The sequence below is a fragment of the Protobothrops mucrosquamatus genome, unplaced genomic scaffold (genome assembly GCF_001527695.2).
Source record: "Protobothrops mucrosquamatus isolate PMUCROS unplaced genomic scaffold, P.Mucros_1.0 scaffold1618, whole genome shotgun sequence".
In the NCBI taxonomy this organism is placed as follows: Eukaryota; Metazoa; Chordata; class Lepidosauria; order Squamata; family Viperidae; genus Protobothrops; species Protobothrops mucrosquamatus.
In genome coordinates this window covers 11,582-30,213 of record NW_015387779.1, presented here as the reverse complement: position 1 = coordinate 30,213, position 18,632 = coordinate 11,582, and the positions used below count along the sequence as shown (strand labels likewise).

General features: G+C 47.5%; 1 protein-coding gene across 1 annotated transcript; it reads left to right on the top strand.

Annotated features, from left to right (window-relative positions):
* Positions 1 to 118: 118 nt before the first annotated feature.
* On the top strand, positions 119 to 17,399 carry LOC107293445 (LON peptidase N-terminal domain and RING finger protein 3-like). Its single transcript, XM_029285406.1, has 11 exons — positions 119 to 737; positions 4,845 to 4,963; positions 6,253 to 6,375; positions 11,191 to 11,407; positions 11,960 to 12,053; positions 12,251 to 12,365; positions 12,543 to 12,664; positions 13,692 to 13,850; positions 15,292 to 15,454; positions 16,602 to 16,751; positions 17,205 to 17,399. Exons 1-11 carry the CDS (start codon positions 119 to 121, stop codon positions 17,361 to 17,363), a joined length of 2,040 nt encoding a protein of 679 aa, XP_029141239.1. The 3' UTR covers positions 17,364 to 17,399.
* Positions 17,400 to 18,632: the final 1,233 nt, after the last annotated feature.

Genomic DNA, 18,632 nt, shown 5'->3' with positions numbered 1-18,632 from the left:
CGCCGTCCAATCAGCGGCGCCGTCCAGGCCGCGCGAGCCAATCAGCGCCCGCCCTGCTTTATATAACCCGGGTCCAGGCGGGGTGGGCGCCCAGGGGGGCGTGAGAGCAGCCGGCGCGATGGGACGCGGCTCGGCAGCAGCAGCGGGAGCACCGGTGACGACGGCGGCGGCGGCGGCGGCCACCCGCCGCAGGAGGCACCTCGACGGGCGCCGCTCGCAGCTCCGCACTCGCCGGGTGCAGCCGCCCCGCCGGGCCGGGCGAGGCGGCGCGGNGTGCTCGGCGATGCGCGAGCTGGTGGAGCGGCTGAAGCGGCGCCTGGGGGCCGGGGCGGCGGGGCGGGGCCCGTGGGGCCCGCTGGGCTGCGGCCAGTGCGGGGGCTTCCTCTGCGAGCCGGTCTCGCTGCTGTGCGGCCACACCTTCTGCAAGGGGTGCGCGGAGCAGCGGCGGGGCTGGGCGCGGCAGCAGCGGCGGCAGCAGCAGCGGCGGCGGGGGGGAGAAGAAGAAGCAGCAGCAGCAGCCCCGGTGGCGGGGGCGTCCGGCGGCGTCTGCAGCCTCTGCCCGGGCGGCGAGAGCGCGCAGTCCCGGCTGCGGGTCAACGTCATCCTGAGCCACCTGTTAGCCAAGGGCTTCCCCGAGCAGGTGCAGGCGGCGCGGCTCCGCCAGGAAGGGAACCTGCTGTGCCAGGAGGGGCAGCTGCAGGCGGCGCTGGAGAAGTACGACCGAGCCCTCCGCTTGGGTGAGGAGTCGCGCGGGACGCGGGGGCAGAGGGGCGTTCGCACGGGACGCGGGTCTCCCTCGAGGAGCAGGGCAAGGGGCGGGGGGAGCGTTGGGAGCCTGTGGGAACTAGCCGAGTGGGTTGGGAGGGGGGGGGTCTTCAATACGCCCGGGTAAACGTGTTCCTTGTTTTGGACGCGGAGCGCGTGGGGAGAAAGAAGGGCGTTCACACGTGACGCGGGTCGCCATCGAGGCGCCTGGGAGGGGAGGGGGGAGCGTTTTGGAGCGGGTGGAAAAAGGCTCTCCTAAGTGGTTGAGTAGCCGAGGAGGTGTGTGTGTGGGGGGGGGGGAAGGCTTCAATACACGAGGGTAAACTTGTCCCCTGTTCTTTACTCGCCCCGCGGGACGTGGACACCTGACGCGTGTCTCCGGAAGCGGAGAAAAGAGAGTTGGGAGGAGGGGAAGCCTTCAATACACCCGGGTAAATTTCTCCCCTGTTCTTTACCCGGCAACTTTCCTCCTCCTTTGAAGACCGGGAGTTGGAGGGACCTTAGAGGTCTTCTAGTCCGACCCCCCTGTTCAGGCAAGAAACCCGTTTCAGACAAACGGTTGTCCAATCTCCCATTAAAAACTCCCAGTGTTGGAGCATTCGCAACTTCTGGGTGCAAGTTGTTTGGTCTCGCCTGGGAGAAAAGGGGCTGCCTGCAATTTTTAAAGCTGCCCCTGGCTTTTTTTGCCCTTTGCCAGCAGGCAGAAATTCAACTGGTGAAGGGGGCTTCCGGCAGCAACAGCTGGGGCTTTGAATCGTTTTTTGTTTGGGGTTTTGTCCGCCTGCTTTGTTCAAGCAGTTTTTCCCAGCAATGATGGGTTGTTGCTTCCTGTTTTGTTAACTTTTGTAAACTTTCATTTTTCTAAGAATGGGGGGGGGGAGGGAAGTGTACTTTAAGAAAACTGATGGGAGGGCACCGTTGTGTCTCTTGATTGACGCCACTCTGACCCATAACTAAGGCATCCCTGCCCTAATTTCTGGAAGGAAAAAAAAAGGGAAAAAAGTTGGAAAACTTCCACATAAATTATTAAGTTACTCCAATCTTTCTCCTTTTCCCTTGCCTTTTTTTTTCCTTCCTTCCTTTCAGATTCAGTGTGGTGTGTTATTTTGTGTCTTTTATCTTGCTCTGTGACTTTCCTTGTTTTTTTTTTAACTGCCAGGACTTTATACTTCCTGCATTCTGCAGGGAAGTGACTTTACCTTCCAATAACCACTCTACTCCATATCAACTCTTGCCTGCATTGGCACCCATGATCGTGGCTTATTCTGTTAGCCTGACATTTTGAGTTTGCGTGACTCGGGAAGTCACATAGTTAAGCTGGGTCACACAACAGGCATGGTTGAAACAGAGTGAGTAGCTCAGTAAAAGCGTGAAGGTATTAACTTCTAGAGAAGTTTTCTCCTAAGCTGATCATTTCTGCTACTCCTAGTAAGCATAAAGCCTAAATGTTATTTATTATGCATGGATCACAGTGTTTGTCCCCAAGAAAACAGGCCAACAAACCAACTAGTATCTACCCAGAAGTTTGATTAGCTATCAAGACCTGAGGGTCTTGGTCCTTCCAGAAACCCACTTCCCCAAATCCTTCCTCCTGTTTACCCAGCTTTGATCTATGGCTATTTATTGAGGTTAACAAGCATCCCTCAAACGTCTTTTGACTTATATCTTCCTTGTACGTATTTCTGCCTTGGACCCAGTACTGCAAGGTAATAACCAAAAGGATATTATTAACAGAATAACAGAGTTGGAAGGGACTTTGGAGACCTCCTAGTTCAATCCCCTGTTCAAGCAGGAGACCTTATTATCTTTCCGGACAGTTCTTTGCATAAAGTAAACCATAGTTCAAATTAGCCAAGGTTTTCGAGGGAAGCCTCTGTTCGAGGCTAAGATTTGAACAAATGCAGGATATGCCATCCAAAGCTTCCTTCGGTGCCAGAAAAACAGTTAACTGGATCACGGTCTGCTTCGAATACCTGAATGCAGACAGGCCTGTGCTTCCAAATGTGGGGAAGAGATGCTTTTCCAAGTTTTTGTCGAGATTTGTAGGGCTGGGCCTTTGTAGGAAAGCCTCTTCTGAAGAACACAGATTGTAGCTCGTTTCTCAGGCTTGCACTGACCTTTGGAATTGAGCCCCAGAGAAACGCCAGGGATCCGGGGCTCAAACCAGAATGGCCTTCTTTCTTCCCGATAAGCCGAGATTCCGAGTAATGTAGGCGTGAGCAATGAATGCATCGTTTGGTAGCGTCAGGCACCAGCAGGAGGAGGATGTTGCTAATTCCCCACATCTGTGAAATGGGTTTCTTTGCAGAGATGAATGGCAGTCTGCTGTCTTTTAATCAGAACCCAAAATAGGTCAGGAGGACAGTTGGTTGCATAAGCTAGCTTGGACCGAGTGTCCTCTCTTCCCCCCCCCCCTTTAACAGTTGTATAACTAGGGATGGGGGGAGTAGAGAAGAGAAAGCCTTGAGACCTCAAAAATCAACAGCAGGTCACTCTGCCCTGTGTCCTACAAGCTATTGTTGACTCATCCCCCAAGGTCTCTGGCTGTTTTTTCTTCTCCAGTTGGCAAATTTTCAGGAGCAGAGAAATGCCCCCACCCATTCTTTCAATTGCCTGCAATCTGGGTTTATTATCAGGGGTCCTGGGTGCTCTCTGAGCTTGGTGGTTTTCTTGCCGATCTTTATTATTATCCCAATGTCTACTCCAAAGAAAACGACTCCAGACAGATTTGGATAGACCCAAGCATCTACCCAAAAGAAAATAACCAAGCTCAAAAAAGGCAAATTTCAACCCTGACCTGCAAATACCTCTCCTTTGTTGAATTTTATTATCTATTGTTGAATGGATGAAAAGAGGGTTTTTAAGTTTGGGGATGCCCGGTTGTGGCGTTTCCATACTGTTTCTGCCTCCAGGCGTTTGGAAATTCTTCCTTATAAAGCATCATCGGCTTTCGGGACCATTTCTCTTTAGCTGTGTTGCAAAATGGCAACCAGGGCGTCCCACAGACTGTAGTGAGTGAGCTATTTCATACAGAAGTGTGGCTAGTGAGACCATCCTCCTGCAGGGAAAAAACAACAACACCCAGGCACAAATCTTACGATACCTTAAAAAAGAGTTCGTGGAGCTGTCAAAACTGCATTGCTGTCTTTTTAGTCCACCTTCTCCAGCCAGGAATTGATCCGCGATGGAAACCACAGGGCCAATTGACTCGGGGAGGGGGGGGGTCTCGGGGTCTCTGCGCAGCTTTTAAAACTGCCCTTTCCGTCCTGAGATTCCTCGCTTGTGACCAAAGCTGTCTGGCTTTGAGCATCCACCCTCAACACGGCTTTCCTGCGGCAATCTAAAATGGCTACCCTTGCGGAAACGGCCAGAAATGACCTTCGCCGCCGCTTGGGTTCCCCACCTCAGCCAGGACCCCCCCCCTCCAGCTGAGTTGGATTTTTAGTGGTAGCAGGAAAGTTGTAAAAACCTGGAGGGCATCTACTTGGGGGGGGAAGTCTGGTTTTTAAAACGGGGTACTTTCCAGGAACGCCAACTTTTGACTTCCCCGGGCACTTTGCAAGCGACCCAAAATTCAGGCAGTGTGAAAATTCCGGACAGTGTCTTCGTGGGGTTTTGAAGTGTTATACACACAAAAGAGTTTTACGATGTTTTCTCTCCCTCTTTCTCTGGTGTAGCAGTTGCAACATTGCTTTCCTTTTCTGTCTGTCTCTGTCTCTTCCCCCCCCCCCCCTCTTTCTGGCTTCCGGAATTGTTATGGTGCTGTTTTACTTTGGCATTTCACACATTTATGCAACCCTCGGAGTGCTTGCTTATATAAGAGAAATGGGATGGCTGAGAACAGCAGTCCCTAAGAGAAACACAGGGTGGAGTGGAGAGAGAGAGAGGGAGAGAAAGAGAGAAAAAAGCCAGCAAGCACTCCACGGTTAATTTTAAACTTTTTTTTTTTCATTTTAAATCTTAAAAGGAAATATTCTCTGGAAGCAAACAAAACGTAGAAATACTGTAGCTCCCAGCCGGAGCAAATAAGAGCCGTAGGGCTAGCAAGCTATTAAGGTTGATGTGTCCTCTGTTTACAGCTCCTTCTGATCATTTGCTGTATCGCAACCGGTCGCAAATCAATTCCACTTTGAAATGTTACGAGGAGGCCTTGCAAGATGCCAAAATGGCCTGCGAGCTCCAGCCTTATTGGGTGAAGGTGAGTTTAAACTCCACAAAGTTGTCTCGTATTGTTTCCCCCCCCCTCTCTCTCCCCCCCCTAATTTTGACCACGTAACTCTGGGGATGCTCAAACCGTCGTTCAGTGTAAGGATCGGCCATAAGCCGCTTTTTTTCAGGGCTGTTTGCATGGCCACTAAACAAACGGTCGTAAGTTGAGGACTACCTGTAATGCCAGCCTAATGAGCGCACAATGCTGGGGGGTGGCCCAGAGGGGGGCGCAGCTGTGTGACCTGCTTGTTTGTGGAGCTGCAACAAGGGCCAGCAAACTTTCTAGCCCAGTGGTTCTCAACCTGTGGGTCGGGACCCCATTTGGGGTCGATCGACCATTTCATGGGGGTCGCCAAGCAAGGCTGTCCGCCATTTTTTTTCCCCTTTTCCAGCGGGTGCCTTACCTCCCTTGGGCTGGGCCAGCTGGTGGTCGGCCTGCTCCGTCTCTGCCGCTTGCCAGCTACGCCTCGGCCGGCGCAGGGGGCGGAACCACGCATGCACGGCGCTCCCAGGCAGTGAAAGTCCTCGACTTACGACCGGTTGGGTAGTCCTCGACTTACAACCGGTTTAGTCCTCAACTTACGACCGGTTTAGTCCTCGACTTACGACCGGTTTAGTCCTCAACTTACGACCGGTTGGGGTCGCGGCATTAAAAAGGTTGAGAACCACTGTTCTAGCCTGATGCTTCGAATCAATTCAGCCTTTTAAAAAATTGCTTTTCCAGCCAGCGGCCTTGGAGGCCTAATAAGTAGAGGTAACCTGCTGAAATAACAGAGAACGAAATGATGCCGGCGCCCAGCACTACAGAGAGGGCCGGTTGAGTCCCAAATTTCTGTTGCTAAGTGAGACAGTTGTTAAATGAGTTTTGCCCCATTTTACGCCGTTTCTCGGTTAAGAGAATCCCTGCAGCTGTTAAGTTAGTAACCCGGTTGTGAAGTGAACCCGCCTTCCCCGTTGACTTTGCTTGTCAGAAGCTCGCGAAAGGGGGGTCACTTGACCCCCTGTGATGCTGCGACCCTCATAAACACGAGTCAGTTGCCAAGCGTCTGAATGTTGGGGACGCTGCAACGGTCATAAGCGCGGGGGAGGGGGAGAAACAGTCCTAAGTCGCTTTTTTTTCCAGTGCCGTTGTAACTTAGAACGGTCACTGAGCGAGCCGTTGTAAGCTGAGGACTGCTGGGACCTCCTCGAAATGCTTTTCACGGCCAGCCAGGCCCGTTTTGCTTTCGCCGCCGATGGCCAAGGTGGGGGCGTTGCTCCTTTTGCTCCGTCTTTCAGGGCCACGTGCGAAAGGGACACGCTCTGAGTCTGCTGGGGAAGACGGACGAAGCGTTTCGTGAGTTTCTGTTGTGTCTCGTCTTGGAGGGCAAGGACGAGAAGGCCGAATCCGAGGGCCGGAAGGTAAGAGGCCGCGACCTTTTTTTAGCTAAACATTTATTATTATTATTATTATTTATTGAATTTATATACCGCCCTATCTCCCTTACGGGACTCAGGGCGGTGAACAGGCGATAATAAAAACCACGATAAATATACACAATTTTCTATTCTAAAATCAAATTAAATAACAGGCCTGCTCTAAAATACCCCATATAAAACCCCTAGCAAAGCCCAATCAAAACTACGCCAGGCCGGCCGCATGGAATAGATGGGTTTTCAAGGCTCGGCGGAAGAGGTGCAGGTCCGTAGTTGTACATAGGTCGGGGGGTAGGTCATTCCAGAGGGCAGGAGCTGCCACAGAGAAGGCTCTCCCCCTGGGGGTCGCCAGCCGGCATTGTCTGGCCGACGGCACCCTAAGGAGGCCCTCTCTGTGGGCAATCCAGCTTGATCTCCTCGCTTAAAAAACATGCAATCCAGCTTGATCTCGCTTAAAAAAAGAAGAAAAAAGAAGCAGGAGACCTCTTATCAGTTTATGAAATTGCACTGGACCTTTTTTTGGGGGGGGGGAGAAAAAAAACCTGACTGGCCCCTGCTTAATACTTTTTAAGATTTTTGGAGACTGGGAACTGGTGTCTAAACGGTCCTGCGTAACGACAACAGAATTATACGCCACAGGTAGCCCTCGACGTTACAATCGTTCCTTTAGTGACCGTTCAGAGTTACGACAGCACTGGAAAAAACTGACTGATTGCCGTTTTTCACTGTTAGCGACCTTTGCAAGCATCCCCGGGGTCACGTGATCAAAATTCCGACGCTTGGCAACTGGCATGGACCTTTTGACAGTTGCAGAGTCCCGGGGGTCCTGCGATCCCCTTTTGCGACCGTTAAAGCAAAGTCCACGGGGAAGGCAGATTCACTTAACAGCCGTGTTACTAACTTCACAACTGCAGTGGGTTCACTTAACAACTGTGGCAAGAAAGGTCATAAAATGGGGCAAAACCCGCTTAATGTATGTCTCGCTTGACCGCAGAAATGTTGGGCTCCATTGTGGTTGTACGTTAAGGTCTATCTTATATGATATTGCTTCCCTGAATTTTTATTATTTTTCATTTTGCATGCATGTAAACAATTTTAATGCCATTTGTAGAGAAGGAACCGAATTGTGTACTAATGTAGACAAGAGAGAGGCAGTTCGCTCTTAGTGGTTAAAACATCCACCTAGAAAGCGGGAGGGAGGGAGTTCTAGTCGTGCCTTAGCCATGAAAGCTGGCTTGTGACTTTGGGCCAGTCTCTCTCTCTCTCCCTCCCTCTCTCCCTCCCTCCCTCCCTCTTTCTCCTTTCTCTCTTTCCTCTCTCTCTCTCTCCCTCTCTCTTAAAATAGGAGGAACACAAATAAATGTAAGTTGCTTTGCTTGTGAGTCGAAAAAAGTGCATGTAAACCCTACAAGCTCTGTTCTTCCTTTAGTGCTCCACGCAACGCAAATACTTTTGTTCTTTCTAAACAGTGTCAGAAAACAAAACTACCCCGTGATTTATGACCTGGCATTGAATTTATTCTCTGCTGGATAACAACTGAAATATATGGAAGGGTTATGTAATTTTTTAAAAGTGGTTGAGATAGTTCAAGAAAAAGAGTGTGACTGGTGTCATGCAAGCACATGGAGTTTTAAGTTCGTATTCTGACCCAGTTCCAACTAGCCATATCCAGCTTTGCAAGATTTCAGCTGGATTGAGGTTGCACTAGAAATAAATTGCTTTATTTTGGCTACCGGATCTCAAACTGCTCCAGCTTTCGTTTTGTTAGTCCCGTGGTCAATTTGGTGCTTGGTTATTATTTTTTCTTGATTGTGCAAGAAAGAAATCTATTTTTACTTGATTGTGCAAGAAAGAAATCTAGTCCAACCTCCTGCTCAAGCAGGAGACCCTACCAGGGGTAGGCAACCTCGTCTCTTTTATGACTCCTGGACTTCAACTCCCAACTCCTATGCTGACTCAGGAATTCTGAGAGTTGAAGTCCATGAGTCATAAAAGAGCCGAGGTTGCCTACCCCAGCAATACCATTTCAGACAAGTGACGCTCCAGTGATGGAGCACCCACAACTTCTGGAGGCCAGCTGTTCCACTGGTTAATTGTTCTCACTGTTAGGAAGTTTCTCCTTAATTCCAGGTTGCTTCTCTCCTTGATTAGTTTCCATTCATTGGTTCTTGTTCTGCCCTCTGGTGCTTTGGAGAATAATTTGACCCCCTCTTCTTTGTGGCAGCCCCTCTTTATATCCCCTAGACTAGCCAAACCCAAATCTTGCAACCGTTCTTCATATGTTTTAGTCTTCGGGACTTTAATCATCTTAGTTGTGTGGGTTATTTTCTTTTTCCTCACCAAAATGTAATCCTGGCTCATCCTTGTACCTGTGTTAGTGTATCTTGCTAGTTATGCCTGCAAACAAGTGGCAATGAGCAACTGGGATTTTTAAAAGTTTTAAAATACGGATGCATTCCTGATGGAAATTTGCAAACTGGGGACTGGCGAGGTTGGAATCCAACTGGAACAAACTATAGTGATAAAAGGGGAGGGATTCATTCTTATAATTGGAGAGCCCCAACTTTTTCCCCATGCAAGATTCTGAACAAAAATTGCCGTGTTGTTGTGCCGAGTTCAAATTCTAGAAAGCCAGCTGGGTGACTTTGGGCCAAATCACCAGGAGACTGTGAGTTCTAGTCTTGCCTTAGGCATGAAAGCCAGCTGGGTGACTTTGGGCCAGTTCTTCTGTCTCAGCCCACCCCACAGGGTTGTTGTTGTGGGGAAAATAGGAGGAGAAAGGAGTATTAGGTCCACTCACCACCTTGACTTACTTATAAAAATAATAAGGTTGAGAAATAAATAAATCTGGACCTCTTTCCAGCAATAATCTCTGGGCTTTGTAAAGAGATTCCACTGAAACTAAAGGTCATTTTGAGATGCTGAAGGAAAAAGGGGGAGATACGTTATCAGCAAGAGTGTTATGTGGCCTTGTGCCTTGGCCTCTCATGTGCCAAGTGTGAAGCCACAACTGCGCAAAGCCACAACAGTGCAGTGACTTGGAGACAGCCAGTAACGCGTCTCCTTGGACTGATCAGATACAAAGCCGCAGAATTCAGGTTTTGCTCTTTCACCCCGAGATAATGGATAAGGGTTGAAAATGAAGTTAGGCTTTTAAAAAAAAAAAAAGGAATTACGGAGCTTTTTTCAGCTGTTGAGCATGGACAGGGATCTCCTTTGCTCTGGGGGCTTTCCAGACCCTATAACTTTTTTTTAAAAAAATATATTTTTTATTTTTCAAACAAACAAAATACACAATACACAATACATTTTCCTTTTTCCTTAACAATACTATGTGCTATATCTCTTACATTTATTAACAATTATTTACATTACTTCTCTTACTTTTTTATTCCTTAATTCTAACCAGCTATAATACATGTCCCATACCTCGTGAAATTCAGTAATTTCTTCGTCTTTCATTTCTAGAGTTAGTTTGTTCATTTCTGCACAGTCTAAAATCTTTCCTATAATCTTTGCACTTGTTGGTATGTTTTCATTTTTCCAATGTTGCGCATATGTAATACGTGCCGCCGTTATAATATGTATAATGGTGTCCAGACCCTATAACTGGGAGAACCCCAGACCAAATTTAAGACATTGTGCCAAGCAATTGCAATGCCAGCCTCTTTGAGGTTACTCTTCTTTTCCACTCAAAAAAAAAAAACCACCTTATTTTGTACAGTAATGATAATTTGCTGGAGTGGCCAAAAAAAAAAAAAAACCATTTTAGGAGCTCTTTTCGGAGGTCAGCGTTTTCCAGCCTCTGTGTTACGAAGAAGCTTGGGGATTCGGATTGTATAAAAGCAGGAGACAGAGAACCTATGATTTTCATACCTTTGTAATCATCTGTTACCTCTGCCTGTCAGGCGGTGATGTATTGGAAGGCCAAAACATACAATCACGCTTGATACCAGAGGATTAAATTTGGGGCTGGTTTGGCGTATCGCCGGGCCAAGAAAACATTTGGTTTGGAGGGCCCGTTCTGACCTTGAAAACAAACCCTGGCATTGGGTCCCAAGCTGTGGCTTGGCTTAACCTACGTTGCAGGATGCTGTGAGATCAAAGCAAGCTGACCCCACAAACACTGCATGTGCAAATAGATGGTATTTTAAAAGAGTCAACCTCTGATCAGATTGCAGCTAGTCCTCATTAACGGCTGCTTCCTTAGTGATCGTTCTAAATTGCGCCAGACCCTCCCGTAAAGGAACTTGCAACCTGATTTTGAAGCTCCAGCGCCGGTGCTTTTAACAGTCAACATCTAGTCCTCAACTCACGGCCGCTTGCTTAGTGACCATTCTAAATTAACGACAGATCCCCGAAATTGGACGGGCAACCTGGTTTTGAAGTTCTAATATTGGTGCGCTCACACACACCCATGTGGTTGGTTACATGACTGCAATTTGGTGCTTGGCAACCAGCCAGCATTTATGGCTGTTTGCAGCACCCCACAGTTACATGACCATGGTTTATGATGGCTTTTCTTTCAAAAAAAAACACAACTCCAACAAAACGGTCCATAGCAAACTATGAGTTAGCTTAAGGACCGCTGCAAAATTGGCCAAATGAAAACAGGTCCGTTTGTCCAACACTGAAAAGCAGCTAGTTTTGGTTCAATAAACTCAGATAAACTCAGGTGGGCACTGTTGGCCAGGTGGGATGAGAGGCCATCGTGGTCTCTGCTGGTGGCACCTGGAGCACAAATGTTGGCCAGAAAAAGTCTCAAAAGAGATCATGGATGACTCCTTGTCTTCGGTACAGGCGAACACGGACCAGGAAAAGCACTGTGAAGACCAGAACATGACCAACTGTGACAACTCAGGAAACCCCCTCCCTAGCCAGGACGGAAGCCTGGATGAGAACGGAGATGTGGTCTCCCCCATGGAGACCGTCGCTGGGAAGAAGAGCCCCCAGAAGCAAAAACGCCAGGCTGAAGTGGCTGCGGGTTCGGATCTGCCTGCCAAAATGGCCAAAATGGGTAAGCTATGTTAACAAGCAACCACACTACTCAGCAATGGTCAGATCCACCAGGTAAAACCAGACCAGGAAACCGACTCCATACAAGTCTCTGGAGATTCTCCATCATCCAGAACCTGGGGGTTCCAAAGGTGCTTTTCCAAAAAGCAGCTGAACTTTCTTGGGTGTTTTTTTTCCCCCCTGGAAAACGTTTCACTTCTCATCCAGGATGATGAACAGAAGTTTAATGAATTTAATGTTAAATTTGCAAGATTACATCTGTTGCCCTGAAGTACCAAATGTGTGTTAGAATGGCTGCATGTTTGCAGTTTGGATGCCTCAAGAGAAAATGATATTTGCATAATTTTTTTCCTAATAATCACACCGTGGTGTCTTCTCTGTGTGTCTGTCTGTCTGTCTCTCTCTCTTTCTCTCTGTTATGGTTCCGGCTAATGAAATAGTATATATATTATATACTGTATATATATACAGTATATACTGTATACAGTATATAAAACCCAGAATATACAGTATTTGCAGCGTTGACTCTCTCTCTCTCTCTCTTTTCTGGTAGATCAAAGTGATGAGCAAGAAGAATCCAGTTCTGAAAATCGCGTTGCCTTTGATTGTGTGGATCCAGCTGATATGGAATGTTCCCTGTGCATGAGGTATTTGATGGTTTTTTTCCTATGGACAGGCCAGCTCAGAAGCAGTAATCCAATTCTAAGCAATACTACACTCAAGAGTTGTAGTTGCATAGTCTTTTTTGTGCAATGAATGACAGAATAACAGAATTGGAAGTAACCTTGGATCTCTTCTAGTCCATGGAAGGTGCTGTGATATCTTCTGACTTCTCCTCTCCCAGGCTCTTCTATGAACCTGTCACCACCCCCTGTGGACACACCTTTTGCCTAAGATGCCTTGAACGATGCCTGGATTATAACCCTGAGTGCCCCTTGTGCAAAGAAGACCTCTTGGAGGTAAATTAACATCGTTAAACTAGCAGGGCTTAGGGTTACAAGCATTAGACTGGCCAACTGAAGAAAAGATGGAACCACAAAAAAGGGTCTTTTCAGTGGTGGCTCCTGCTTTATCGGCCCTCCCGAGGTACGGTTGACCCCCATTGTTTTTTCTGAAAGGTCTCTTTTCTCCTCCAGTGCCTGGCCATGAAGAAACTTCGCAAGACGGTGTTGATGGAGGAATTAATCGCCAAGTATCTTCCGGCGGAGCTTGCCGAAAGGAAAAAGCTTTACGAGGAAGAAATGGCTGAATTTTCCAAGTAGGTCACCCCAGTTTTCCACGTCCTGTAATCATTAGAAAAATTATTTTGCGGCCCAGCTTGAGTTGACATCGTTTTGACTGCAGGACTTAGGTTAAAAATAGTTTGGGTAATAAAAGGTGTTTTGAATTATCCCTACTTTCGATAGTCTGGTTTGCGCTAGGTGGTTGTGTATTGAGGGTATGTTCTGATATCCGAAGCTCTTAAAATAGTGTTTCTATTAGTGACTTTCAGAAGTGTGAACTTCAGCTGCCAAATTAGGTTATCTTTCAAGGAATAGGCTGGGTGTTGTTGTTTACATAGAATAGGGTCCATAGACCCCTTGAGACTCAATGGACAAAATTTAGGGAATCTGTAAATTCGGGCGGAAAAAAACCAGTACAACTTTCACCATTTTGTGTTATGCATTTAGTATGTTTTTTTTTAAAAAGAGGTTTGTGGGCTTCACCAGATTCTCCACAATACAAAAAAATTAAAAATCTAGAGCAGCGGTCCTTGGCTCTTTTATGACGTGGACTTCAACTCCCAGAATTCCTGAGCCAGCGTGAGGGAACTATAGCCCCCTCATGACTCATGGACTTCAACTCCCAGAATTCCTGAGCCAGCATGGCTCAGCATGGAAACCTCTCCCTTTCCCCTCAGCACGGCTGGCTCAGGAATTCTGGGAGTTGAAGTCCACGAGTCATAAAAGAGCCAAGGTTGCCTACCCCTGGGTTAGAGCATTATTTCCCAACCCTTGGCAGTTTTAAGATGTCAGGACTTCAACTCCCAGAATTCCCCAGCCGGCCTGCTAGCTGGGGAATTCTGGGAGTTGAAATCCAGACCTCTTAAAATTGCAAAAATTGGGATACACTGAGCTAGAAGGAAACGTATTACTTATGCAAAGCCTACTTATGCAAGAGTTTTGCAAAACTACAAATGCATAAGTATTTTATCCTTTATGAGTTATCTTTTTCTTCTGGTTTTTTTTTTTTAAAAATAAGCAAGCAAGTGTGGTACTTGTTTAATATAAAATTTGTCACCGCAGTTTGAATAAGAACGTCCCCATATTTGTCTGCACGATGGCCTACCCCACCGTTCCTTGCCCTCTGCATATTTTTGAGCCCTGTTACCGACTGATGGTTCGGAGATGTATGGAGACAGGCACCCGTCAGTTTGGCATGTGCATTAGAGACCCCGTCAAAGGGTGAGTAGCCTGTGAGGAACATCAGAACTGACGCCGCGTGTTTCATGTTTAAGGGCCAGATGCAAGCAACCGGAGCCACTTATGAATAACGAAAATCAGCAAGTTTGTCTGCAAACTCTGTCACAAGAATCTCCCTAGAGCAGTGATGGCAAACCTTTTAGAGACCGAGTGCCCCAAAACTGCCCCCTATTGCCTCTCTGCCCCACTTGTCTCCATAGCCCGCCGCAGCAGATCATCGAGGTGGCCCAGCTGCGCCATGGCGGCCACACCCTCCACCCGTGCCCCGCAGCATTGTCTGCACATACAACAGGACACAAGGGCGGAGTTTTGTCTCTGCTGCCCGGCTGCCATGTCCTTGGCTGCTCTGCTCCACGTGGGCCGTGCCTGGGGGCAAGTCGTCTTCCAGGGGGGCTGCTAGTGAGGAGGGGGCCATGGGGGGAGGCGGGGCTGGGGCGATGGCACGTGTGCCCAAAGAGAGGGCTCTGAGTGTCCCCTCTGGCACGCATGCCATAGGTTCACCACCACTGCCCTAGAGGGCTTGCCTTCCTTTGGGAGTAAACTGATAAGATTTCCTGCATCTTGGGGAGGTCAAGCTTCTGCCCCTTGTGACTATGCAGTAACTCCAAGCTAGGCCCTCGCTTGACTCCTCCTTCCAGCCTAGCTTTCCCGACATCAAGCTTCAAAGAGAAAGAAAATTGCATCCATGCTTCCTGTAAACCAAGTGATATAGCATTCAAAGTAAATTCAAATAGGGGGAAGGACCAGGAAAATTATAGGTGAAATTACTAATGCGCCTCTCAAAAAATGATTGGCATTTCGGGAAAGTCCCCAAGGTTTTATTGATTTATAACCCACCTTTATTATTTTTACAAATAACTCAAGGTGGCAAACATATCTAGCACACTTTCCTCCTGCTATTTTTCTCCACAGCAACAACTCTGAGGTGGGTTGGGGTGAGCGAGAATGACTGGCCCCAGGTCACCCAGCTGGCTTCATAGCTAAGGTGCGACTAGAACTCACCGTCTCCTGGTGATTGGCCCAAAGTCACCCAGCCGCCTTTCATGGCTAAAGAGGGACTAGAATTCACAGTCTCCTGGTGATTGGCCCAAAGTTATCCAGCTGAGGTGGGACTAGAAGTCCCAGTCTCCTGGTGATTGGTCCAAAAGCACCCAGCTGCCTTTCATGGCTAAGGTAGAACTAGAACTCACCATCTCCTGGTTTCTCCAGGTAGAGATTTCATTATTTAATCTTTCCTCTTCCTCCTCCTCCTTCTTGCATATGGTCATCCATCTCATGCCCATAGATGATTGACGAGCTCACACCTAACGTGTCGCCTTTGTTTAGATAGCCTTTGAAGCCCAGAGCAAGACGCCTGGCTTAACACGAGCTACAGATCCCGGATTCATCCTGTTTTCTTTGCTTCCGTTATTCGGGGAAACAGGTTTGCAGATTACGGCTGTATCCTAGAGATAAGGAACGTGGAGGTCTTCAAGGACGGGCGATCCGTGGTGGACAGCATAGGCAAGAGGCGGTTTCAGGTGATACGGCACAGCAAGTGTGATGGCTACAACACGGCGGACATTGAATATATTGAGGACAAGAAGGTGGGTCCCGGCTGCGAAAGGCGAAAGGGGGCAGGCCCACCTGTCTAACATAGCTTTAAGGTGTACCCCCCCCCCACTCCCCAAAGGCTTTTCTAAGGTTTGGCCAAAACAGGTAGTCCTCGTCTTACGGCCACAATTGAGCTATCCAAAATTTCTGTGGCGAAGTGAAACCTTTGTTAAGCAGGTTTTGCTCCATTTTGCGACCTTTCTTGCCACCGTTGTTAAGTGAATCACGGCAGTGGGTTAAGTCAGGAACCCGGTTGTGAAGTGAATCTGGCTCCCCCCCCCTTTGACTTTGCTCCTCAGAAAATGGTAAAAGGGGAAACGCACAATGTTGGGAAGCCACAGCGCTTATAAATATGAACCAGTTTTGCCATGCATCTGAATTTTGATCACGTGACCCTGGGGATGCAGCCAAGGCCGTAACTGTGGAAAAAACGGTCATGTCACATTTTTCAACACCGTTGTGATTTTGAACGGTCACTAAATGAACTGTTGTAAGTCGAGGACTATCTGTTTTTTGCAGGGGGTGAGTGGGAAGGAGCAATAACTTAGAAGGTAGAGCAGCCGAATCCTGGCTAACCATTATCTTCCTGTTGTGATCATCCAGAATGAGTGGGGTGGAGTGGAGTAGAATGAGTTGGAAGGGACCTTGGAGGTCATCTAGTCCAACCCCCTGCTCAGGCAGGAAACCCTATACCATTTCAGACAAATGGCTGTCCAGTCTCTTCTTAAAAACTTCCAGGTTTGGACCATTCACAACTTCTGGAGGCAAGGAGTTCCACTGGTTAATTGTCCTCACTGTCAGGAAATTTCTGCTTAGTTCTAGATTGCTTCTCTCCTTGGTTAGTTTCCATCCGTTGCTTCTTGTCCTGCCTTCAGCTGCTTTGCAGACTAGCTTGACCCCCCTCTTCTTTGTGGCAACCCCTGAGATATTGGAACACTGCTACCATGTCACCCCAAGCCCTTCTTTTCATTAAACTAGACATACCCAATTCCAGCAACCGTTCCTTATATGTTTTAGCCTCCAGTCCCCTAATCATCTTTGTTGCTTTTCCCTGCACCTGCCTGACAAAAGTCTTTTTCTCCCTTCTCCTGTGTCTCCAGGTTCAGCCTAAACTCTTGCTGTGTTCTGTGCCCATATTAGGTCCACGGAGAGGCCTCTGAACACCTGGCTGTCCTCCACAGCGCCGTGTACGACCAGGCCCGCACCTGGTTCAACACGCTGAAATCCCCACTCAAGATTCGTATCATCCATCACTTCGGCCCAATGCCTATTAAAGAACCAGACCCACAGGTACCAGCAAGCAGGGGAAGGCCTGACCCTTAACTCTGCACACCTCCATCCTCAACTGAGAAGATGACTCAGTTTAAGTTGTAAAGCCAACTTCCTCCAGATATCCTTGTTTGTTTTTTTTAAATCATGCTTTAGTTTAACTTACTGATTACGTCAGTGGCCACAGCAAATAAAAGAAGAAAGAACAATATAGTGTATTGGGATATAAAAAATACTCAGTGAAATAATCAGCTAAGTTCATCCCCTTGGCCGTTGACCCAGATTTGACCTCATTCGTATTTTTTTTAATCAGTTTATCAAAATATAAAATAGAGAAAGGCATTCAAGGTGGGCTGGAATTAGATCTCTTGTGGGCACACAGGGACTCATGACTGATGACGCATTTGACCCCTCCCTCCAGCTCAGCCCGGCCATCTCCTACAGATTTGTTGCAGATGTGCCTTTTCGTTGCAGGTGAACCCCGACGGTCCGGCTTGGTGCTGGTGGATACTGGCCGTCCTTCCTCTGGAGAACAAAGCTCAACTTCCTTTCCTAGCGATGACATCCTTGAAAGCTCGTCTAAAAGGCATCAGGAGCATTTTAACCTTCCTCTTCCTCACTCAGTCAAAGTGAACGGGGGGGGGGTGAATTCCCTTGCATCCGAGGCCTTCTCTCTCTCTCTCTCTCTCTCTCTCTCTCTCTCTCTCTCTCTCACTCTCACTCTCACATACACACACACACACACACACTACTTCCAATTGTTGGCCGATTGTGCCGAAGGCAGGCAGACAAACTTTACGGAGGGCCTTAAACTCTCAGGACTTGAAGTTTTTCCCACCTCTTGAATGGGAAAAAAAAAAAAGTCCTCTCTCTAAGCTGCAGTAATCATTCAGCTGGTCCCAGCGTGGATCTGCAAAGCAGAAACAGTGCGAAATGTTCCATAGGAGACTCAGGAGGGCAATTCCAAGCAAGGTTTACTTGGAAGTCCCAGGGAATGCTACGAATCTCCTCTTCCAGCAAACTTTTTTTTTTTTTTTTTTGGGAGTTCCTTTTTCAGCAGCTGCCTTTAAATCAAAGTCCCTACGTTCATATAGGCGCCTGTCTGTATATTATATTAGAATTGGACAAAGCAGACGTGAGTTCCTTTGTCCCAGCGTCCCTTAAGTTAAGGATGATTATTTAATTTAATCTTTATTTAGAACTGTTGCATTAAAATAAATCCAGTTAATGTGAAGCTAAAATATTCACAAATCAGGAAAAAAATCTAGTAGCCCCTTCTCCAGCTTAATACACCTTCCTAAAAAGGGACGAGCTTTTCCAAAAAGTGCCGGTCTTTAAAAAAAAAAAAAGGGGGGGGGGCACCAGATTCTTCTTGACTTTTTATTTTGTTACCATATAGACTAAGCTCGCTGTCTTCTACAATGTCTGAATTATTTTAACGGCAGCAATGGATTGCTGAAACCTTCCCGAAGGATTCGGGAATAACTATATAATTTTGGTCACACCGATGTTTCTGCTTGGATTTTGGTTTTGCAGAGGGTTTTTTTTTTTCAGTTGTAAAACGCAAGAGGCTATGTGTGTTTACTCCAAAGTAAATCCCATTGCATTTAATGATGCTTATTCCTGAGTGCTTTTAGAATTGTGAACTGTTTCTCTGTGTGTGTGTGTGTGTGTGTTGCGCCTTATTTGGGTCCAAGTGCGTCTTCCACAGAGATTCTGCCCTCTCCCTTTGGGAAAATAAAATGAAACCCAAAACAGAAGATTACAAATATTAACAGGAATGTCTTTTTGCACTTGAGCACCACTTATTAGCAAGTGAGATTGTGCCTGAGTTTATTTTATTTTTTGCTGGAGTTGTAGATGTGTTAAAGGAGGGGCCTGAGGTGGGGGGGAGCAGTTTGC